At 50.4% G+C, this 25,069-nt stretch overlaps 1 protein-coding gene across 1 annotated transcript in view; it reads left to right on the top strand.

Annotated features, from left to right (window-relative positions):
- LOC146822669 (uncharacterized) overlaps positions 1–25,069 on the top strand; it is a 344,571-nt gene that overhangs the window by 233,882 nt on the left and 85,620 nt on the right. Inside the window, exon 2 of the mRNA XM_085606260.1 lies at positions 6,348–8,069. Coding sequence (XP_085462386.1) covers positions 6,348–8,069 — 1,722 coding nt within the window. The remainder of the gene's footprint in view (positions 1–6,347; positions 8,070–25,069) is intronic.

The following is a 25,069-nucleotide window of genomic DNA, read 5'->3' as shown; positions in this document are numbered from 1 at the left end:
GGGGGAATATTATAGATTTATGCCAGTTGATGCCCAACCCCGAATGGCGGCCGAAGCGCAGGATTTCCTGTATCAGGGGGGCGAGGTTCACCTGTGGCTCCCTGACATATAATATAGTATCGTCCGCATAGAGGGAGACCAACAGCGGCCCCGTCCGAAACTGGAGGCCCCTGTGGAGATGTCGTTCCTGAAAGTGCCTGATTAAGGGGTCCATGGCGAGTATGAACAATAAGGGCGAAAGCGGACAGCCCTGGCGCGTGCCGCGGGTGAGAGAGAATGGGCGGGAGAGGGTGCCATTAAGACGCAAGCGCGCCGTGGGCCGACTATAGAGGAGCCGTGTGGTGGCAATGAAGCCAGCTGGCATGCCCATGCGTTGCATCACGGAAAGAAAGAAGGGCCATTCTAAGGAGTCGAAGGCTTTTTCGGTATCGAGAAGAATCGCCGCCGCGGGTGTGTCGGGGTTTATTCTATGTAAGACTGTGAATAGCGTCCGCAAATTTAATGATGTTGAACGATGGGGTATAAAGCCTGATTGAGCGGGCGCTATGATGAATTCCATTAATTGGGAGAGTCTATTGGCCACTATTTTAGCCAGAATCTTATAATCGATGTTTAAGAGGGAGAGGGGCCTATACGATCCACACAACACCGGGTCCTTGTTTGGCTTCGGGAGCAGAACTATGACTGCCTCACTAAGGGTAGGCGGGAGTCTCCCCAGTTCCAAGGCCTCCGCATATACTTCAATGAGCTTGGGCGCCAGAAGGTCGGAGAAGGCCTTGTAAAAATCCCCAGAGAAACCGTCCAGGCCCGGGGCCGAGGAGCTCCGAAGTACCTTAATCGCCCCTCTAACCTCAGTCACCGTTATGGGTTCCGCCATGAACTCCTGCATTCCCTTGTCAAAGAATACCAGCGCGATCTCCGATAAGTAAGCCTCCCGCGAAGCCGAGGTTTCGCCCTGCTTGGTCTTGTATAAAGTCGAGAAGTAGGCCAGGAATTCGTCCCGAATCTCTGTGGGTGTCGTGCGAAGCGTGCCGTCCTCGCCCCTAACCTCCGTTATAAAGGACTTGTTATATGGCGGTCTCAGAGCCTGTGCCAGCGTGCGCCCCGGTCTGTCCCCCTCACCGTATCTGTGTGCGGTATGGTATTTACCGAGATAAAGGATCTCTCTGTCTGCAGCTTCCCGGTAGTCGGACAGGAGGCGCAGCCTCCTAGTGAACACGTCTTCCGACGGAGCCTGCCTCGCCTCAGCGTCAATCGAGGCTAGCTGGACCTCCAATTGATCGATTGTTGTGCGCAACGCCTTTAAGACCCCAGCATGTTTAGCTATGCAAACCCCCCTAATGTATGCCTTGAACCCCTCCCAGAGCACTGCCCAAGATCCTACCGAGCCAGTGTTGACCGTAAAGTAATCCTCAATTGCCTCGGAAACCTCGTGGACGAAGAGGTCATCCAACAGGGCCCTCTCAGGGAATCGCCACTGCCGCTCAAAGCCTTCGGGCCGTGGAACGTCCAAACACAGTAGGACTGGGGAATGAACCGAGTATGTTCTAGGAAAAGTCTGCAGTGTGCGAAACCAGGGTGACAGACCCGGGGAGAGGAGCCAGTAGTCTATCCTGGTCCATGTGTTGTGCTGCCCAGAGAAGTGAGTGTAGTCAGTGGTACCCGGGTTGCGCCGGCGCCAAATGTCAGTCAGTGAAAATTGGTGGCAGAGGTCTAAGAGAGCGCGCCGCGCCCTGGGCTTAGTGTCAGAGGCTGTGGAGGTGCTGTCTAACCTCGCATCGAGCAACAGATTAAAATCGCTGCCAATTAGGAGACTGGCAGGTGCGAGGGAAGCGAGCTGGGCAGCAAGCGCATGGAAGAAATCCGGGGAGTCAGTGTTAGGAGCATACACACACACAAGAATGACCATGTGGCCCATCAACACCCCCCGCACTATGCAGTAGCGCCCCTCCCTGTCCCCCAGAAACTGCTGGCAATGAAACGGGACTCTCTTATGAATCAACACTGCAGCCCCTCTAGCATAGTTACTGAAATTGGAAAAATACCTGTGCGGGCCCCAGGACGCCGCGAAGCGGGCAGTAGTTGATGAGTGTAAGTGTGTCTCTTGAATAAAAGCAATGTCCACTCGGTGCCGATTCAGGTAATGTAACACCTGCTTACATTTACGCAGGTTGTTCAGGCCCTTGACATTCCAGGACATTAACGACAGGGTGGAGGGGTTTACATTCAAGCCAATTTGAGCCATCGAAACCACAGAGCAAACCATCGGAAACAGAAACTAGTCGTGTCATTATAGATCAGCAAGTTAACCGCACACCAAGCAATGTTAAGAAAAGCAAAATAACCTACCCCTACCCCCCTTCCCCACCCAGCCAGATCACGAAAACGTGAGGCGAACCCAGACCTGTGAACAAAAGCAAAGCTCCAAACAACATCATGCGTGATAACCAAACAGTAACAAGTGGAGCATCGTAATCAACAGTAGTCCCAGCGGTATCCACCAAGGGGGGTGACAACGACCCGGTGTCAACCCAGCACAGTATAACAATTGTACGAAAAGTGTCAGATAGTCCCCGTATAGCAAGAGTTTAGAAGAATCGCAGCTTGGACGTAGGCGCTCCCTCACCCATCCCCAGAGCCCGCAAACAGGTCCTGGCTGGCCGCCGACCCACTGAGCGGGGGAGACCGCCCACCCCCATCTCTCCCGGGAGGGCTTCTGGGTGGTTTGTACGTTCGGCAGAATTCTTGCACTTCAGCTGGATTGTCAAAAAGCTTAACCCGGCCTCCGACCTCGACTCTCAGCCGGGCCGGGTAGAGCATGCCGTACTTTAAGCCGAGATTGCGGAGTGCGGCCTTCGCCCCCGCGTATTTCCGCCGGGCTTCTTGGACCATTGCAGTAAAATCCGGATAGAACGAGAGTCTAGAGCCCTGCCATGTTATTTCTCCTTTCTCCCTAGCCAGCCGCAGGGCTGTGTCACGGTCCCGGAAGTTCATGATGCGGGCTATCAGAGGGCGAGGCGGGAGCCCCGGATTAGGCCTCGGCCCCAGGGATCGGTGCGCCCTCTCAACAACAAAGCCCGGTGTAAAAGAGGCTCTACCAAAAATGTCGGACAGTAGCTGTACCACGAACACGTCTAGTCGGCCCGTAGCCGTGGATTCCGGGACCCCAGTAATCCGTACGTTGTTGCGCCGGCTGCGCGATTCCAAGTCCTCGTTCTTGACGGCCACGTCTTTCAGGATGCGTTCCATTCTATCCATACGCTTGGTGTATTGCGCAGCGCCATCCTCTATGGCGGAAATCCTGGCCTCCGCCTCAACCAATCGCTTGTCATGGGCCAGGATTTTAGCCCCCATTGTCTCCAGAGTTTTGTCGAGAGCGTCGAAGCGGCCGTCAAGGGCCCTGAACCCTGCTCTCATTTCCTGCAACCAGTCCGGGGATGGGGCACGAGCCGCCGGCCCGCCGGATGCGCATCTGCCTGGGCCGCCATGTCGGGGCGCCTCTCCGCCAGTGGTTCAGTAAGCTTTTCAAAAGGCAGCGTTTTCTGCTTCGGGTCCTTTCGACCCATGCCCCCGAACGGCCAACTGGACGCAAGCCAGTTCCACTCAGAGTGACGGCGGCCCAAAAACTGTGCAGTGACAGTGAAGCGAGGAGGCCCAAACCACAGCCGCTCAGACCAGTTCCAAGGATAGTGCAGTCCCCTCAGGGGGGTCAAGCAAGCCTCCTCTCCGCAGTGATCTGGGCAAGAGCCGCAGCCGAGACCAGGCCAAGCCGTGCGGCGTCACCCCAAAAAGCCGGACCAGGGAGCAGCTGTATGGAGCCTCAGGACCCCAGTAGGACAGGGGAGCAATCCACGACGCCGCCTCCAGCCGCCGCGGCGTATCTGCCCCCGTCTGGTAATGGGGGATAGGGTGAAGGAGGGCAGCAAATCCGGCACGCAGAACACAGGGATCCCCTAGAGTAGGCCGGAAGTCAGGGGGCAGAAGCAGCCCGGGCGCCAGGCACTGACCGGCGGTCCCCCCGCCCCCCGTCGCCGCCAATAGACAAACCCGCCTCCCCCCAGATACCCAGCCCGAATTAGCTAGGGGCCCGGGGGAGGGAGACGAGTGAGGCCGAGCCCGCAGCGCCGGACCAACGCCGGACACCCGGCCGGTCCCAGGCCAGCGGCAGCGAGAGGAGCGAGGCCGACCCCCGCCCGACCCCCCCAGGAGCTCCAAACCCCCCCGCCGCCCCCTCCAAGGTACCTGCCAATGCTCCGGCTGCCGCCGCTCCTAGCGCCACTTCCGATCTCCGGTACTGACCGCCATCTTGAAGCCTCCGGCCGCCTGGTCCGATCCATCCACCGGCCGCACTCGAGCCATCCGCGGCCCCACCAGCAGCGCTACGGGATCCAGGGGGTCATGGGGAGCAAGAGCAGCACTCGTCGCTCAGCATCCGAGGTGACAGGCAGGGGACAGCGGTAGATGCGCTGGGCCGACGGCGGAGCTTCAACGCCGCGCGGCCATCTTAGCCCGCGGCTTGGCCACGCCCCCCAAGGGCTGCAGAGGACACTTAGGATCTGATTACAGCCGGGGGTAGTTTCTGAACCCAACTGCACACAGGAATTTGCACAGGGATCGGATTCTGATTAGCAAGATAGGTATCACACCTGGCTGCTTTCCCCAGACCGATTTTGGAAGTTCAAACCTGCCTAAATGTATTGGTTGGAAAAGAAAAAGAAAATAAAAAAGCCAAACACTGTGGAATTTGGTTGTTTAAATACCGATGAGGCATTTTATGCATCATTTACAAGTGAAAAAGTTGGAGCAGGTGACATTTACCGCACCCAATAAATACCTCCCCCCATGATACTGGTACGTAACAGGTGCAGTAATCTGGCCTCCTCCTTAAAGTACTGAACAAGAGGAGTATGTAAAAGATCATATCACAGGGGGCAAGAAAAACAGCCAAGTTTTGAGATGTTTCCTAAAAAAGGACAGGTTTGACTTACATTTGAGATTTAGAAGGGAAGGGTCATGGAACACAAGTTCATAGGCGCCTTGAGGGCTGCCCATTTAATCAAGGTTTTGCATCAACCATTGCACCCCGCAAAGGGGTGCAAGGGCGACACCAACCCTATGTGAGATTTATCTAGCCATGCAAGGCCACCTTGCATGGTCTTGCATGGCTTGATCAATCTAGATTAACGCAAAGCAGTGCAAATCGCTGCCTTGCGTTACTCTGCAGCACGGAGATGTTCCATGGATAGAGTGTGAGTGTTCCTAAGCATCCATCCATGGATTTTGGCACATTCCCAGATTTACCATTAGGGCTAAACCTGCGTCAAAATGCTACGCCGCCCCAGGTGAGTTTTTTTCCTCTTTCTCTGTGTGCTGCATTCTGCCATGCACATAGATGAAAATGCCTTTCAGAATTGTATCCCTTCCTGCACAAAAACAATCCTGCCTACAACATAGGCACTCTTGCAACATGATGCAAATGTGCCTGCATTGGCACTAGGCAGTCGAAAGTGCTCTTGTGCTAGGAAAGGACAGAAATGCACAATATAATGGTAAATATGGCGCATTCCTGCCCTTTCCCCAAGGTAGCTTGCTACGTTGCACTTTGGGGAAGAATGATAAATCTGCCCTGTAAGGTGCACACTGTCACGATGCTGGAGAAATGTTGCTGTTAATTTCTCCTCCAAATGTAGCACTTTCTCTAGTGCTATTACCGTCAAAAACTACTTCAGGCACTTTTTCTTTTTTTTTAACTGAATATTTACAATTAAATAGAGGTATTCATTAATATTTTGGATTTTTGTAACATGTATACAATACCACAATGGAAATGACTTTCATAAAGGTATTATTTTGCTGGTAATGCTGACGTGGGAAATAATGAGAGAAACATCTCTTTATTTAGAGTTCTAAGAGAGATGGAGTCTGTTATGGAGATTATTGAATGCTGTGCATTATGGGTTTAAAAAGATTCAAAAAGATTTGTTTTGGACAAATTAAAAGATCTGCTTGAACATCTCTAATTGACATCAGCTTTCTTAAACTGCATTTATAAAGATTTGAACTGAATTAAATTCGGGGGAAGCCAGGGGCATCTTCAAGCTGCACTTAAGCAAATACAATTCCATGTGCACATGTGCCTTTCTCCAATGCAAACCATCGCCAGCTTTGTGTCGGAGGCTGGAGTAAACCTAAGTTGTTCTTATGCATTTCTTAACTTTCTGCAATGCATTTTCTGTGAATTGGGCCACAGGCGTCTTTATCAATCAATGACTAAGAACAGAAAAATAAGTGAAAATGTTTTCTCTTGAAGTATTACAAGGTATACTAAATATATGTTGCTTTTCCAGGTCGGGTAGAAGGAGTATTCCACTATGACCGCCACACAAGATACCAGCTTACATTTGATGATGCCCTCATGTCATGTAGATTGGATTTTGGTGCTGAAACGGCAAGTTTGGACCAGCTCCTTGTCGCATACACGTCTGGGCTGGAGGAGTGCCGGGCAGGCTGGCTCATATCAGGAGAAGTTGCTTACCCAAGGATACAGAGAAACTGGAAGTGTGGCGAAAACAAAACTGGCATAATCTCCTACGGCATCAGGAAGGACCTCTGGGAAAAATGGGATGTGTTTTGCTACAAGCTTGATGATGACTGTTCAATGTACAATAGGACATATCTGGACTCTGTGCCGAGCCATTTTGAAGGAAGTCTGCATAATGCAAGCGTTCCACCACATCCAGTGGAGAGACAGTTAGTAAGCCCAACTAGAGCTGAACTAAGTCAAGCCACTGTAGAACAAGTCAGCAGTCATGGGGCAACACTAGGGCCAGGGCCACCCCAGCTAAATGTGCACAACAGCTCTTCTACTGCCCATAATTTGTCAATTAGTACATTTGCCACTGATTCACCACCAGCAGCTAAAGTGTACAATGCAGATAATTTCAGCACCATATTTCCCTCTGAAGGAAACATTTCATACAAAGAGCTGCTAACCGAGATAGTGCAAGAGAGCACGCCGTTGGTTATTAATGATTTTGCCACTACAAGTGCTGAGAGTGAGAGTCGCAATTCTGCATTGCCCATAGACCACACTACAGTTTCCAAAACTGCTTTAAGTGATACTAAACTTGGACTTTTGGAATTCACATCACCTACTATAGAAGATAGACTACTGGCTGAAGTTGTGAGTTCTGATAAACATTGGTCTGGACACAACAGCATCAAAACTCCACTGTCAACTGCAACTTTTAGTGCTGGAAAATTGAATATTGATGGCTCTTCTGACAGCAGCAATTCACAAATCACTCCATTACTTCCAACGGCATGGACCATGGGCAATAGGCAAAAATCAGGTTTAGTTACTCCAAGTGATGAAGTGTGGGGGGCCCCAACTGGGCATGGTGATGTTAAGACTTTTGGTGTCACAAATGAGGATGATCGCATCAGTGTGTCAGTGGAAACTAAGTTGGCATTTCTGCCCCAGAGAGCCCAAAGGCTTGACAAACCTAAGAAACTCCCTATAACAACTAGTCATACAGGTCAGGGGCCAGTTTATGTTACCCAATCACAGAAAGTGGTACCAGATGAGGAAATTACACCCATTTCTTGGCCTTTAAACACAATTAAAGGAAATACTTCAGACTTTCCAAATGCTTCTTCATTTATAATGGATATTGGAACAAGTGTTGGACCAATCACAAGGCAGGAAATTGACTTAAATGCCACAGACCAAACTAGTGCAACCACTTCAAGCGAACACACTGTTCTCAAAAGCCAAACAACCACTTATTTTGAAATGGACAAACAAGCCAGATTTCACGTCCTAAACCATGAATCAACCAGGCATCCCTCACCATTAACCACCTTCTCTGTTGAAGATTTGCAACCTACTAGCAGTGAGCGCCAAGAACCAGGAGGTTCAATTGTTACTCTTGCGACTTCTTCTAGAGTTGAGGAACCCAAGCCTACTGTATACACAGAGAAACCCAACAAATCACTTGCTTCACCAGTCATTAAAACAGAAGCAACTTCTTCCTTTAAGCTTCCTTCATCTATGTATGAGCCTTTAGGTAAGCCCATCTCTTACTATCTATTTTCTAAAATGGTTAGCTTTGACAAACTATGTAGGAATATTGAAAAGTTTATTAGGAGTTTCTGCTGACGATTGATTTGTAGTGGGGAAAGTGATGAACATGAGTAGACTAACATAATCTGACCATGCATTCCTCTTTTGCCGACTGTCCAAATGTATGATGTAGCTAATCACAGCCACCTGAAATAAATGGAAATGGCTTGGTGAGGCCATGATTAGTAACACATTTGTTTTTAGCTAACAGTATTGTACAGCCTATGTATACTAAGAATATTCTAAAGGTTTTAAATGACTGATAATAAAAAGGTGCTGTACAAGAGTGGGAGAGTGGCGAAAAGTTTAGAATTCATTAGTTGGACCACAGAATGCCCAGATCCAGATATTTTCAGATGGCTGCCAGAAAGAACACCCCCTCAAAAATCCCCTTAGCTCACAAGTGATCCTCCATGGGGAAGTCAAACGGGTCAAAGCTTAACAGAGCCAGATATGTTAGGGGAAGCACAAATCAACAGAGGCAATTTAGATGAAGGAGGGTGGTCAAAAAGTATGTAATCCATTTAAGAAGACTGTTTATCGTTAAAGTATATGAAGTGTGTCTAAGAAGTTGGAAAATGACCATTACGCATTATGGGTCTGTTAAAAATGAGGGAGGGGCGTGGCTTGGCAGCCGACGGGCATGGACGCGTGAGCGAAGAGCTCCGCATCCAGCCCAGCCAAAAATCCTGAAACGAGAGTTGCCCCGGCGACCTGAAGCTCCCGGAGGGCTTCCCCTGCCAACTCTGGGCTCCTGGAGCAGACGGGCGGAGTGAAGTGCGGTGCAGAGGGCTGGCGCGGTGCCGGCGCCGCGGCGGAGGCGGGTGGCCGTCGGCCATATTGGGCGGCCTGTAAGGAGACGAGCGGCCGCGGCCCACAGTATCCGGGGAGCTGGCCGCAAGTGAGGCGGACCCGGCTGCAGGCACCGGAAGTGCGGGTTTGCACTAGCGAGCAGTGGAGCGGAGCAGAGTCCGCCTGCCGTGGGAGGTCCGGGATTGGGAGCCCCTCCGCCACCGGAGCTAGCGGCAGTGGCCGCACTGTGAAGAGGCGGAGATACGGAGGATGGTGCTGGGCTTGTGACGGGAGCGGAGAGCCTGGCGCTGGAGTGGAGGCAGTGGGCCCGGCGCGATTGGTGGGCAGGTGAAGACCGCGAGGAGGCTGACGAGCGCTGCAAGCGCCCCGGCGGTGGCTGTCTGGCTGGCCTCAGGGAGCGGGCTTGAAGGGCTGGCTGCTGGACGGTGCCCGCCCTGGTGCGACTGCTCCGGAGATCCCTGGAAGATAGCGGAGGGGGTCAGACGTTGATCCCTGCCACAGCGGCGAGGCCGGCCTTGGAGTGTGGTGGGGGGCGCTCGCATCGGTGTGCCCAGCGAGAGGCAGGAGCGCGCCGGAGCCCTTGCGGTCCAGAGGCAAGGGGGCACAGGTCCCTGCGGCCGGCGAGGGGGTCCATCTGCTGCTGCTTGGGTGAGCAGGCCTGGAGGCCGATTGTGGAGGGGCTCCCCGACGTGCTTCCTGGCTAGAAGAATGGGTAAGCCGTGACCCAAGCTGGGGGGGGAACCCAGCGGATTCAGCGGGAGACTCTGCCGGTGGCCGGGTTGGCGGAACGAGTGCCGATTCTGCGGCGGGCCTACAGCAGCGACAGCTCGACCAAATCCTGCAGGCAATAGCGGACACGAAAACAGCGCTGCAGACTGATATCGCGCAGGTGTCTTCAGATCTGGGGCTGCTCCGGGCGGACCTCAGGAAGCTGGTGGATAGGGTCAAGCACACGGAGGACGGGTTGGACTTGGTAGCGCCAGCGCAGAAGGTATTGGAGGGTCAAACGGCGGATCTCCTATGGCGGGTGGCGATTCTGGAAAAGAGGGCTGAGGATGCCGAAGGGCGCAACCGCCGCAATAACATTCGCGTAGTAGGGCTACCCAAAAAGATTGAAGGGGGAGATATGCTAACCTTTTTGGAGACCTGGCTACAAGAGGTGGTGGCGCCCGAGGGACTCACGCGGTTTTTCACCTTGGAGGTGGCGCACAGGGTCCCGGCCCGTCCCCCGGATCCGGGCCGCCCGCCCCGGCCGGTGGTGGCCCGCCTGCTGCATTACAGAGACCGTGATATCATCCTTCAGAGGGCCAGGACTTCGGGACCCTACCAGGTGGAGAACGTTGCGGTTTCTATTTACCCGGATTACCCCATGGATGTTCAACGCAGACGCTCCTCCTTCCAGGCGGTGAAGAGAGCGTTGCGGGAACAGGGGCTGCAGTACTCTTTGTTGTTCCCGGCCCGCCTCCGAATCGTGCTGGACGGGACGACGTCCTTCTTCACTGACCCCGCAGCAGCCTGGAGTTGGCTGGAATCGGCCCGGACTCGCGCAGCGGCGCATGCTGCTGTGGAGGGGCCGCAGGGAACCCCGGCGACGACCCGCCGCAGCAGGCGTAATAAAGTGCGGGCGGCGGGGGCCCGCTCGCCGGGTGCCTCCCAGACGGCTCTGGAAAGGCGAGCTGCACTGTGGGCGGTCTCTGTGATTTCGGGGGCCACGGCCTCTCAGCCCAGCGAGGATTCGGGCTCCCGGAAGGGCACGGAGGGCTCCCACTCGGATGGTGCTGTCGAGGAGGCGGAGGAGCTGCCGGATGTTACCTCTGGGACGGCGGACGAATTGTTAGATGCCTGAAGGTTTGAGGAGTGCTTGGGCCATGGACTGCGGGACATGGGCTGGGCGGACTGAGAGTACGGGGAGAGGGAGGCCGGGCTTGGCGGGGCTCGGGGAGGGGCTGATGCCTGGTGGGGTCCTACGGATGGGACTATTGAGGGGTCCTGGCGGTGAGAGCGGGAGGGCCTGCAGGGAGTGGAACGCTGGGGGACGATTGGTGGAGTCTGGGCATGGATGCTCTGAGGAGAACTGTCGTCGAGCCCGTCAGGCGTAGAGCCACCACCTCAACCTCACGGACATAGTGAGACTCTGGTGGCTACCAGAGTGTTTGGTTTCTGTTTGGGGTAGTATTTGGATGGGTGACTGTGGTTTAGAGCCTGTTCTGGGGAAGGGAGGGAGACCGGGGAGTTGGGGTGTTTTGGGGGTTCAGGGTTTTGTCAGTGTGCCTCGGAGGGGTAGGAAAAGATGGTTAGTTCGGCGCTGGGATGGGGACCCCACCTGAACTGAGATTTATGACCTGGAACGTGAGGGGGCTCCCATCTATGGTGAAGAGACATAAAGTCCATGCCTACTTAGTGCGGAGAGGGGTTCAGGTAGCCTTCCTTCAAGAAACCCACTTAGACAAAGAGGAGGGGAAGGCATTACGGAGGCGCTGGCGGGGTCAATTGTACTATACAACCTTCTCGAAGTTTGCCCGGGGGGCTCTGATCTGGGTGAGAGCGGGTGTCCCTTTCCAGCCTTTGATGACGTTAGTGGACCCGGAGGGTAGGTTCGTGGCAGTGCAGGGGCGGTTGGACGGGAGGGACCTGAGCTTGTGCAGTGTGTATGCCCCTAATATGGACCAGGCCGCGTTCTTCTCCAGGCTGTCGGGTCAGTTGGCGGCGTATCTGACGGGGCCGGTGGTGTTGGGAGGGGATTTTAATTCAGTGACTGATGTTGAGCTGGACAGGTCCCACCCACCACTTGCGCAGTCGGTGGTGTGTCGGGTGGCCAATAGTCGACGGAATTGGCAGGCTACTTGGGGTCTGGTGGACACTTGGCGTACTCATCATCCACTGGACAGGGATTACTCCTTTTATTCTGCCCCTCATGAGCTGTATGTCCGATTGGATGGTATATTGTGTTCCCCGGACGTCCATACGCTGATGCGGCATAGTGAATATCTAGCTAAAACTCTCTTGGACCATAACCCCTGTGTGGGGATGCTGCAGTGGTCCCGGCAGCGGCAAGCGATTCCTACGTGGCATCTTAACCCCTTGCTTCTGGAGGATTCGGTCTTCCGGGATGAGGTCAGCGGCTGCATTGAACAATATTTTGGGCGGAACTCGGGTACGACGGCAAGCCGGGCGATAGAATGGGACGCGTTTAAGGCGGTTGTTCGGGGGGTTTGTATATCATCCACGGCCGGAGTGCGGAAGGCTTTATTGAAGGAGGTTGACGGGGCGGAGGCCCTGCTGCAGGCGGCTGAACGGGCGCATCAGGTGGGAGACGGTGAGTTGGCCGCAGTTGCCGAGGCGCGTGAGGGCGTGGTGGTGCGAGTGGAGAAGCTCCGCTGTTTTGACCATAAAAGCTACCTTATGCGGGCGCACGCGGAAAGGGATAAGGTGGGATCCCTTCTGGCGTGGTTGGCGAACCCGACGGCCCGGGGCGAACCGATACTTTCCCTGGTTGAAGCGGGGGATGCCCCGGTTTATTCCCAGATGGGGATAAATCAGCGGTTTGCCAGTTATTATGCTGGGCTGTATAATAGCACTATGGAGGGTGAGCCCGAAGGCCTAGCAGGCTTTTTATTGGAGGCCCGCCTTCCTCGACTGGACCCGGAGATTGGGAAGGACCTCGGGGGCGCCATATCGCTGGGCGAGATCCGTGCGGCGATTAGGCACATGGCCCGTCGGAAAACCCCGGGGGCGGATGGGTTGCCTGTCGAGTTCTTTGCGGCTTTCCCGGATCTGTTAGCGCCGCAGCTGCAGGTCCTGTACAGCTAGGCCTGGCGGCTTGGGCGCTTGCCCGCCTCTGCTCGAGAGGCGATTGTAGTACCTTTATTGAAGCCCGGGGGGGAGGCCGGCGTGCGCACGGCGTACCGGCCGCTCTCAATGCTGACGGTAGACTATAACATTTTGAGTAAAATACTGGCGTCGCGCCTCTTGAGACATATGACCGCCTTAATCCACCCGGATCAGGCGGGCTTCATCCCTCGGCGCAGCACGGCCACTTCTGTGCGACGGTTGTTGCGAGTGATGGAACTGGACCGGGATGTCTTCCCGGAGGCCTGCACGCTGTCGGTCGACATAGAAAAGGCCTTCGATAGTGTGGAATGGCCCTACTTATACCGAGTGCTGCGGGAGTTTGGATTGGGGGAGGACTTTGTACGCTGGACCACATTGCTTTATAGCGATGCTACGGCCCGAGTGAAGACAGGGGCTACCATATCGGTCCCCTACAGTGTGCGGAGGGGGACGAGGCAGGGGTGCTCCCTCTCCCCCCTGTTGTTTGCCCTGGCCGTCGAACCGCTGGCGGCTCATGCCCGACGAGGGGGCGCTTATGTGGGAGTTTCCCTGCGGGAGGATACACACCATATCTCCCTATACGCAGATGATCTGCTGATGTTCTTGGCAGATGCGGAGAGCGCGCTGGACGGAGCTATAGCCCTATTGGAGGAGTTTGGTCGACTGTCTGGGCTTAAGGTCAACTGGGGTAAGACATGCTTGTTTCCGTTGTCGCAGGGAGGACGGGCCCCGCGGGCGTTGGGACAGATCCGATGGGAAGGCAGCTGCCTCCGTTATCTGGGGGTTAACATATATCATACCCAGACTGATTTGTTGGAGGGGAATGTTGGCAGGGCCCTTCGTGGCTTACGGGGAAGCATGGTGTTTTGGAGTACGCTCCCACTCGCATGTGCTGGGAGGGTGGCGCTGCTGAAAAAGGTGGCGCTGCCACGTCTTCTTTATTATTTTCGCACCCTTCCTATATGGATCCCGGCGGCGTTTTTTGCGAGGCTGCGGGTACTCTCTATGGGCTTCATTTGGGGCTCGGGAAGGCGGCGAGTGGCGCTGACCACGCTGCGGCGGCCAAGAGCGGAGGGGGGCTTGGCGGCCCCGGATTTTGAGTGGTACTACTTGGCGGCCCAGCTCCAATGGCTTACGCAGGCGGTGGCCAGGGTGTACAGAGGCCCGGAGGGCCCTCAGGGCAGACTGATACCGCGACATGTGCTGGCTTTTATAGTCCTCCACCAGAGGTTAGACCTAGCCCAGCTCACCTTAGAGGAACGTACCCTCCGGTTGTGCTGGAACAGATGCCAGAGGAGGGCCGCCATAGTCCACCCCTATGCCCCGGAGATCCCCCTGGGGATGTGTACGGCGTTCCCGCATGGGGGCGATTGGACTGGGCTAGCGGTTTGGGAGGAACCGGGTGTGCAGATGGTGGGAGACTTATTTAGAGAGGGAGTGCTGTTGCCTTTTCAGGACTTGCAGGACTCTTATGGGCTCCCGCGGGGAGACTTCCTGCTTCACGCGGCCCTGGTGGCGAGCATCCAGAGGCATTGGAACATGGGGCTTTCGGAACCGCCGACCGCCGCGGGTTGCCAATATGTAGTGATGGCGGCGGGGACGACTAAGGCCATCACTTGCCTCCATCGCCGGCTGTCGATGGAGGGACTCCTCCCCCTGGGCACCCTGAAGGACAAATGGGAAATGGACCTTGAGAAAGAGATCCCCGAGTCCACGTGGTCCACGCTGGTGCGGAGGGCCTGGAAGGGAACGAGGAATGCCCGGTTCCAGTTAGTCCAGTTCTTTACGTTACACAGGGCGTACCTGACGCCAGCCAAGATATTGCGATATTTCGGGGGGGTACATTCTCAGTGCCCGCGGTGTGGGGGAGAAGGTGCGGACTTTCGGCACATGTTTTGGTCCTGTACACAGTTGGGCGACTACTGGGATGCTGTTGTGGATTGTTTGAACCAGGTAACGGATCGCTCCATTGCCCCGGATATGGGGGCCTCTTTGTTGCTTTGGTTTCCCCACACTCGCCGCACGAAGGTTACTAGCAAGTTTTATGATCTGGGATTGATAATGGCCAAGAGGGAACTGACTATGCACAGGAAGTCCCGGGGGGGGCCTAGCTTCCTGCGATGGAGGTCGGCGTTGGCGCGATGGGCGGGAGCTGAGGGCACACTCCGGGTGCAATTGGCCCTCCGGAGGGATGACGACAATGCACTGGCGACAGCCCGGGCATGGGAAGCGTTGGTGGTAGAACTTCAGGGGTTGATGTCCGAGGCTGGGGATGGGGAGAGCGTGTCTGACAGGCAGGAGGTAGTGGGGAGCGGGGAGTAGAAGGGGTGAGGCGGTGGGCCCTGGCCGCACACACTTTGGCTCGGCACGATGGAAGGTTCTGCTTGCTTAGGGAGAGGTTGGGCTCCTGTGTCTTATTGTCGAGGGAGGGGGGCGCATCGACGGAGGGGTAGGGGGCGGGGGCACACTGACACGGGGTGGGGGAAGGGGGGGTACGGGACCGGGTGGGCAGGTTGTTCCGTCTCCTGGAGAGTCGGGTTGCTGCTACGGGTGTGGTGCTTCCTGGATGGGTGGGGGGGTGAGATGTTTGTTGACTTGCTGATTTGGAAAACAATAAAAAATGTTTCAACAAAAAAAAAATGGGTCTGTTAAAAATGAGGGGCCTTTAGTTGGCAGCGGCTTGCACACTGTCCAAGTAGGTACCTTTATTCTAGTCAGGGTAAGGGAATCACACAGCTAAAATAATCCCTGCTCAGCCCTTGGTAGCTTGTCACAAGCAGTCTGGCTTATCTCAGAGGCAATGTGTACAGCATTTGTACAAACCACACACAGTTACACCGTGAAGCCACTATAAAAGGACTTCACACCACTTTAGAAAAATACCCAATATTTATCTGTTTAAAACAAGACCAAAATGACAAAAATACAACATAAGCAAATCAAGATAGCGCTTTAAAAAGGTTAAAACAGTTCAGTCCATAGGAAACTATGGATGCATCACTTTTATGACAAAGTACCTGGGATGCGTCAAATTAAAAGATGAAAACAGGCGCAGGGTAGATGAAACGCCAGAAAACAAAGCGATGCATCGATTCCTTGCACCCAGGGAAGGTGATGCGTCGATACCTTACTGCCAGAGGAGGTGATGCGCCAATTCCTTGCTGTCAGGGGAGGTGGTGCGTCAATTCCTTACTGCGAGGGGAGGTGATGTGTCAAATTACAGACATGTGGCCTTGGTTCCTTACTGCTGGGCAACATCGATGAAGAACTTGGTGCACAGGTGCGATTCGTCAAAAATCCAGACGCGCTGTGTCGATGCGGCGGTGGCAAAACAGGTGCTGCATCGATTTTCCAGCTACATAGAAGGTGATGCGTCGATTTCTTCAGCCGCACAGTAGGGCCTGCATAGTAGTCGAAGCTGGTGTCTCAGATGTTCGAGACACTATGCTCAGGTTGCGGCATTCTTTCAGCCGCACAGCAGGCGTTGCATCGATTTTTCAGCAGCGCCACTGTGATGCGTTGGTTTTTCAACCGCATGGTGGTGCTGAGTCAGGATAAACAGACACTGAAGGGTGATGCGTTGATTTTCTTCTCTTTGCAGCAAAGCCACCTCCAAGTGCTCAGAACTGGTATTGACACCACTTGGCTGGTCAGAACGCCCAGCAGAGGAGTTCAGGGGCTGTAGGTGAAGTCTTTGATGGTCCTGAGACGTCTTAACAGGAGGCAAGCCCACACAAGCCCTTAGAGAACCTTGGAAGCAGGATGCAGAAAACAAAGTCCAGTCCTTTCACTGTCCAAGACAGAAGCAGCAAGCAGTAGACCAGATCAACACAGCAACAAGCAGAGTGGTAGATCCCCTTCTACAGCTTCTCCAGCTCTTCTTAGTCCAGGAGTGTTCTGAAGTTATGGTTTCACAGCTCCAGTACGTATACCAGTTTCTGCCTTTGAAGTAGGGAAACTTTAAAGGAAAGTCTTTGTAGTGCACAAGACCCTGTCTTTTCCTGACCTGGAACCAGACACACAACAGAAAGGTGGAGGCAGCTTTGTGTGAGGACAGGTACAGCCTTATTCAGGTGTCAGTGACAACTTCTCCCACCACGCTAGCTCAGGAAAGTCCATCAGCCTGGTGATAGGCAATCAGAATATGCAGGGCACACCTCAGCTTCCTTTGTGTGACTGTCTAGAGTGAATGCAAAAACAGCCAAACTGTCAGTCTAAACCAGATGTGGATTTCACAGGCAGGCAGAGGCACAGATTGGTAAAGCAAGAAAATCCCCACTTTCTAAAAGTGGCATTTTCAAACATGCAAATTAAAAACCAACTTCACTGAAATATGTATTTCTAAAACGTGAGTTTAGGGACACCAAACTCCAAATCTCTTTCTCTTTTTTTCAATTGGAAGTTACACATGTAAGAGGTTACAAGGCAGCTCCAATGTTAACATATGGAAGAGATAGTCCTTGTAATAGTGACAAACAAAATGGCCAGTATTTCACTATCAGGACATGTAAAAACACACCAGGGCATGTCCTAGTTTTCGCAATACACTGCACCCTGCCCATGGCGCTACCTTGTGCCTACCTTAGGGGTGCCTTACATGTAGAAAAAGGGAGGGTTTGGGCTTGGCAAGTGGGGGCACTTGCCAGGTAGACATAGCAGTTTAAAATTGCACTGCACACACAGACACTACAGTGGCAGGTCTGAGATATAGTTACAGGCCTACTCATGTGGGTGGCACAATCCGTGCTGTAGGCCCACTAGTAGCATTTGAATAGCAGGCACTGGGCAAACACAGTGCACTTTACTAGGGTCTTACCAGTAAATCAAATTTGCCAATCATGGATAACCAATCATAATCACAATTTATACAGGGAGTACTTGCACGTCAGCACTGGTGAAGTGCCCATAGTTCTAAAACCAGCAAAAACTATAGGCAGCACACGCTCAGAAGCAAAAAGACAGGGGAAAAACATGCCAAAGATGCCAGGTCTAACAGGGTCCTTTCAGTAGGAAGAAGATCCCAAAGCAGGAAATGTTGTGAGTGGAACTGGAATTCCTTATGATGGACCTAGTTGCTAGAGGTGCTTTCATACTTAGTCAGTTTCATGGAGCTCTGTCAGATCCATTGGTAGTTATATAACTGTGCAGTTCCAAGGTGGGTTGGGCCAGCAAAGTTCCAGAATGGAAAAAAGGAGGAGATTAGGTTTGGCAGATCACCTCTTCTCCTGATCGATGAAGCCACTTCGTCCCAGGCTTATTGGTGTAGATCCACAAAGGATTCGAATATTTGTTTTTGGAGTTTTCCTTTAGTACATACATATGTGGTTTGGACTGTCAATTCTAAAATTCTTGGATTTTACATACATTTCTCCATTATGATGCAAGTGTAGGATCTTGCTGCCTTCCCTTTCCTCTTGCTAGGCATTGAGCAACTTCTAGGCACTTAGTGCACAATGCAAGCAGCCTACGGCAGGGATTAAGGCAAGAAATCTCCCTTTTGTACTAAGGAAAAGGTAGAGGTGACTTCAGCTTATGCAAGACATCTCCTGGATGGTACAGAATTGCAGTTGCACATTTTCCCACTGTACAGTCATTTACAACTTCTGATAAGCCACCTTTCAAGCCAAATTTGGCCAGTGGTGTTTGTATATCTAAGCACATATTACTGCTCTACAGCATTATTCAAAAGATTGGTTGTAGGCAATAGAAATCTCATTAGTGACTTCATTTTTAGTTCAAAGTGGCTTCAGAGATCATTGGTGCGTATGTACTCTCACAGAGAAGGTGATTCTAGGTTAGCAGTAACAAAGGGCATTGGTTAAAGACATTACCACAAACCCCTCCATGCTGACTCCTAGACGACTCTAGAAAAGTCAGGAATTTATCTATTCTGAATAGTTCTCCTTCCTAGGCTTACTGATTACCTACAATAAAAACAGAAAAGGTTTCCACTATATAGGAGAAAAGGTGAAATAGAAAAATCTGTCCAGCTCCTGTTTCTGGCTCGCAAATGTCTTTGGTCGTTCCCACATGACAGAGAAACAGTTGGCTGAACAACAATACTATGTATTGAATTCTCCATCATCATTTCTGTACTTACTCAAGATTTAAAATGGAGTTAAATGGAAAATCAGCACAGCAAGATAATTTGAAAAAAAATCATTACAATATCTTAGTGACATTTTCAATGAAATCACATATTTAAAGAGATAAATAATGTTAAGCTTACCTTATAGCACCATCATATGAAAATGAGCAGGGTAGGGGGAACCATCTTCCCCTTTTCACACAACGGTTTTATCGGACAGCATATGAAAACTCTTGGCAGTGTTTGGCCGCAACCAACCCACAGAAGTCTCTCCTAGAAAGAAAAAGTAATTGCCTCATATCCCTGCTCCTCCAGATTTAGACTCAACATTGAGTGGTGAGGTGGGGCTTTCATTTTGCCCTAGTTGGGTTTCCAGACTTGGAGCATCAAGGTGACCAGACCTACAGTTGAGCAGAGAGGATTGTTTAACTCAGGGGCAACGGTATGGGAATGTGTCTGGAACTTGATGAGACAAATGAGCAACATGCATAAACAGGATTTGGTACCTCTTGAAAAGAGAGATGAGTATACCACGACTTGACATCCCCTTTATAAACAAAGAGACTATTGGTCCAGGGATTAGTGCTCTCCAGGCTTGATTATAGCAATGCCCTTTTCCTGGCGGCACCTGAATCCACACTGAATGTTCTCCAAAGAGCACAGAATGCAGCTGCACGGATGCTCACTGGTACTGCCAAAAGCTCTTCAGCTCGACCTGCCTTGAAGGCCTTGCACTGGCTACCTATTAGAGCCCGCATTAAATTTAAATCTCTCTGCATAGTGTTCAAAGCCCTACAAGGATCGGGTCCCCCCATTCTAAGAGATTTGGTCCACTCTTACAAACCTACGCGAGCCCTTCGTTCTGAAGATGGTAATCTAGTAATGATACCCAGGGCAAAAAAGGCGAAATCGGGTGGACGCCGGTTTTCCATTAATGCAGGTCATCTATGGAATGCGCTACCGATGGCTTTGCGTAAAGAACCCAATTTGGCAAAATTCTGCAAAGCATTGAAGACCTATCTTTTTCCTCTGTAGGTCTCTCCCTGTGTCTTGGGGTAGCAGCTCAGTACATTGTTAGCGCTGGGACGCTCAAGGGCAGCCATGCGCTTTAGAAATTTCTTTTCATTTCATTTCATTTCATTTCTCTGGACGAGGAGTATGGCCCATGAGATGAGTCTGGGGTCAGTCAGAATTTGGGTGTAGGGAAAGGGCCTGGGCTCCCGGAAGTTTTGAAGAACTCTCAGTAGGAATGCTAAAATTAGACCCAGCTCCAATTTTGTATCCCCTACACCCCCTGTGGGAGTACCAAATGTGATGGCTCAATTGTGCATTTGAATAGTTCTAGCAGTCATTGATTGACAAATTTTCTTCCTGGTCCTTTTGAGTGCTGCTGAATGGTCCTCCTCTGTGACTGTGCCATGGATCCTTTAGGCCAGATTAACTAATATTTGGTGGAACTCAGCAAGACAATTTGCTGCGCAGTGTCAAATGGCGAGGGCAGGAATGTGCCATATTTACTTACCTATGGAGAATTCCTGCTCTCTCTCTCTGCGCTGGTGCTCTTGTGGCTTTAAAGCGCTAATGCAGGTACCTGTGTGCCAGGGTGCTTCTGTTAAAGGTAGGATTGTTTTAGTGCAGGATTGTGGGTAAAAAAAGAGTAAATGAAAAGGAAAAATAGGATTGAGGAAAGAACTGCTTTAGAGAAGGAGTAACATAGAATTGCCCTGATAAAGTCCCTCTAAGGGATGAAACGCGTTGGCTGGGTCTGCCTTAAAGTAATTTGAGAATTGAATATGAAATAAAATGAACATTTATATGAAACACATACCAACGTGTGATGATTGATTGAAAAGGAATAAGTAAGACTTTGCATGATCTAAGACTCAAAAGAGTGATTACAGGTACAAACAATAGAAAGTGGTATGATACATTGCTGCTCTCATACAAATGAAGAAAACATTTCAATGGGAACATGCCTTAAGGTTACAGTATAAAGTTAGCAGTACTATGATTATACTTATCTTGCTGTTTCTTAATAAAGTTCAAATGCACTGTCTAACTCATGTCAGATTTTCAAATTGCCATTTCAGAACTTTCAACGTAGTAGTTTAAGGATGCGCATAGCTGCCAAGGCTTCAAAGTACTTATGTGTGACATTTCCGTAATATAAATATCACAAATTACATCCACAAGCTGCCAAGTTTTCAGTGCACTTATGAGTGACATTCAACTGCCAAATGTGTGACATTCAGAGTGACACAAATAAAGCCAAGCAATAAAGTCCATAGAAAGAGATTAATATCAGAAATTACACCGTTTTTGATCAATGAGAATCTCTAAAATATCTTGAAAGTGCTTCAGAACCCATGAAACGCAAGTTAACACTTGTTTTAGAATGAACACTACATTTTGCAGCAGCTCATCTTGTATTGTGTGTAATACAATTTTAAAACACTGCATACTCAACAGTGGTTTCGGTCGCAGGCTGCGAACCCTTGCAATATAATGCCTAAGGGGCATATGTATCAAACCCTTTTCCCGTTCGCAAACGGGCCGATTCTCAGAATCGGCCCGTTTGCGAACGGGAAAATGCCTTTTGGGATGTATCATCCCAAAAGGACCTCGCAAATTAGAGAATCGCAAAATTTGCGATTCTCTATTTTGCGATTACATTTAAGGAATCGCAAATTGCGATTCCTTAAATGCAATTTATGAAGCCTAGAAAAATTGCAATTTGGCCGTAAGAAATCGCAAATTACCACCAACTTCAAGTTGGTGTTAATTTGAGATTTCATTGAAAAATGCACTTTTTGGCATTTTTCACAGTGCCATGTGACGCATAGATATGCCCTTAGGGCATGTATGTGCGCCACATGTGCATACATACATATTTCAGGGGTGCAACAGGGTGTCCTTTTGACACCCTAGCACCCTTGAAATTGCATATTCATTTTGCGATTCTCAAATTGCGAATCGCAAAATGAGAATGTCTTCCCATTCATTCCTATGGGCCTCCTAGCCCATAGGAATGAATGGGAAGGTTTTCCTTAATTGCGATTAGCAATTTGCTAATCGCAATTAAGGAATGCCAAGGAATCGCAAAACATTTGCGAATTTTTTATTACATCCGGTTTTGCAAATCTCAAATAGCGATTCCCTAAAAATCGCTATTTGAGAATTGCAAAAACGGAACTTGATACATATGCCCCTAAGTCACTATCCCCCAGAGAATGAACAGAATTTCTCCTTTTAATATGAACTGTGAAAGTGAAAACACAAGAATGCAGGAGAGAAGGAAACTGACTTCTGGTGCTTGAAGGAGAAATCAAGTTTGTGCAACCAGACGCTTGTGCATGTGATAAAATGGTGGAGACCAAGCCATCGGATAGGGCCTGTGCACTGAAGCACAATGAGAGAGTAGGGTGATGTTATCAACATACGGGCACTTCCACGAGTGGAATGGGATGCCAAGAGCAGCAGAAGCCCTCACTGAATGAGCATCTGCAGTCTACTTATAACCACAAGAGCATGGATTTAAAAAATGCTTTACCAGGAAGGCACAGGTCATGTGCCCGTGTGCCGAACTATGCCATCCATATCCACACAATCCGGGGATGCATATGGTAACACTGTGCCCAAAAATGATGAAGGAACGGAAAATAATTTTAAAACCTATTTTTAAAAAAATGGGACTTAGGACTTGTAGATCGGCATTAATATTTTGCCTAAGTGGTGTCAATGTTTATATTATTCACCAATTTGTAAAATTTATGTTTATAGTAGAAAAGAAATTATGTAAGGTTGACACCCAAAGTAAATGTTAAATCTGTTAAAACTGTGAATTATTGATGTTGTTGCTGTTAGGGTGATGATGAATTAATTTTATGGCATTTTTTAATTGTTTGCTTTCATAGTACTACTTTAAGATAATGTATTAATTGTCTGTTTTTAGAGTACTATTCTTAGATGATGTTCCATTTATAATGTTTATTATTTTTCCAAATGGCACACGTGCAGTTTATCCCTGAAAACTGTCAAGTCCTAAACTATTTTAAAAATTGAATTAATAATTTTGGATTATCCAGAACTGGAAAATGTGAATTGATTGTGGTTAATTTTATGCATTGTATCCAGGAATGTTCAATTAGGTAAAGTGTGTGGTTTGTATTTATTTTTGTCCTTTTTTGTAATGGTTTTAATTAATCAACAAATAAATCAATCAATCAATCACACAATCCAGGTTCCCCAAACAGAATTTTTTTTTTGTCTCCAGCGTAGTGTTAGGTTAAAATTACAGGAGTGCCCCAAACAGAGACAGGAATGAGCCTAAGACAGCGAGTGCATCATTAATCATGGAACAGAAAGGATTATGAATGCTTAAAAGATTTAAGGAAATCATCGTACCAGCATGTCCCACACCATCAATTCTTTCTTTATTGTGCCCTAATATGATTAGACACATGTTGCAGAGTCTATCGATCAAATGAACACAGGGGAAAAGTATTTGTCTCACCTGACTGCTGCACAAGTGCCTGGCCGAGCATTGTGTTGGGGGCTTTGGTCGGACTGGGGTGGCAGGCTGCAGCTGTTCAAAACTGCGCCCATGGGGCCGGAGAATCACACGAAGCTCTCCTCTCATCGCTCAGGAGTATTTCACTCTGGCTGGGCTCCTGCAGTCAGTGCTACTAAATATTTGAATGCTCGGATTCCAGCTGCGGCTCGTCCGCTAAAGCGGAGGAGCGTCACCCCACTGCTTTTCAGCAGTGCAAGAAAGGATTTTTGATAACATAACACGTATTTGTAAAGCGCATGTTCACCCAGAGGTATCTTGGCACTGAATAACAGATTTTTCTTGTTACCTAACTCAATGATACTCATTTTATCGACCTCAGATGGATGAAAGACTGAGTGGACCCACCAGGATTTAAACCTGTGACCATGGGGTCGAACACAGGCCCCTGCAGTGGAGGCATTAGTCCACTGAGCCACCAGACCCGGCAATAACATGATGTTATTGTCATTTTATTGTTCAGGTCGAGCCAGGTTAGGGCAGGGCGGGCGGGCTGGGCTGTCAGAGCAGAGGGAGGAGGAAAAATGTGCACTTAAGTGTGCATGACGGTTTGGCTGGCCTAACAGTCATGCACAGTTAGCATGTTCTCCACCTGGCTGTTTTGAACAGCCCGGGTGGAGAACCAGCACAGGCTCCCGTTCCCTATCTGAGCACCGAATCAGGCCGCTCATATCAATCACAGCACTGCTGTCATGCTGGTGACAGCAGCGTTGTGATTGGCTTAGGGGAGCCTGTGTGCTTCCTGTTTCTGGGAGGCAGTAAGAGAAGTGCCAGAGAGACGGCGGCCGTTCAGAAGTAAGTGTTATATATTTTTTTCCCTGCCCCTTGTACCAGCCGCCACTGTCAGTTTCTAGTCACATCGCTTCTCCCCCGCTTCACTTCCGCGCTCACCGGACCCCTGCATGTCGGAAAGTCCTTTCATTCCTGTGTGCACGCCTTGCAGAGGAAGAACCACCCCTCATGGTCTCAACCAAACCTCCTGTGAGCGCCTGATGATGATCCACATGTGTCTACGAGAGGCCGGGCAGGGCGACCAGAAGAGAGCAATTCGTTTTTAATTGAAACAGTGTATCCAACTGTCCCAGTCACCATAACTAATTTCCCAGACCCATGACAGGCTAATTTGCTTCACAGGCAAAAGCAGCAGCGCACAGATTAAGTGCGGTGCATGACACTGCTTTTTTGAACGCCTAATGATTCACAAAGGTGTCAGGGAGCTCTGTATGCCTACCCTTCAGCTGTATTTACCTAGTTTCCTGATTTTGTATGTTGAGCCTTTTTGTCAACCTACCTTTTTACTGCTAAGGATCTACCTAGATGCCCCCAATTCAGACGCATCTATTCTTGGGTCCCACATTTGATTTGACCCATATCGGGTTAGACACCGAAACGCGCATCGGCACTGGAGAACTTCATGCCTCCGTTTGTTTCCATCTTATATAACAAGAAGATACATTAATGACTAGTGACTATGTGATACCTATTCTGTATTTTGTATCATGAATGTGTACAAATCTGAATTTTTTCACAAATTGTGAATCTTCCTTGAGTGTGGAGAGTGTATGAGTATGTATGTATTTGTGGTTGTTAGTCGGTATTGAGTGCGTAAATGTAGGACCTCATGTATATCTATGTATGGTGA

The sequence above is a fragment of the Triturus cristatus genome, chromosome 5_2 (assembly GCF_964204655.1).
Source record: "Triturus cristatus chromosome 5_2, aTriCri1.1, whole genome shotgun sequence".
Lineage (NCBI taxonomy): Eukaryota > Metazoa > Chordata > Amphibia > Caudata > Salamandridae > Triturus > Triturus cristatus.
This window is presented reverse-complemented; position numbering and strand designations above follow the sequence as displayed.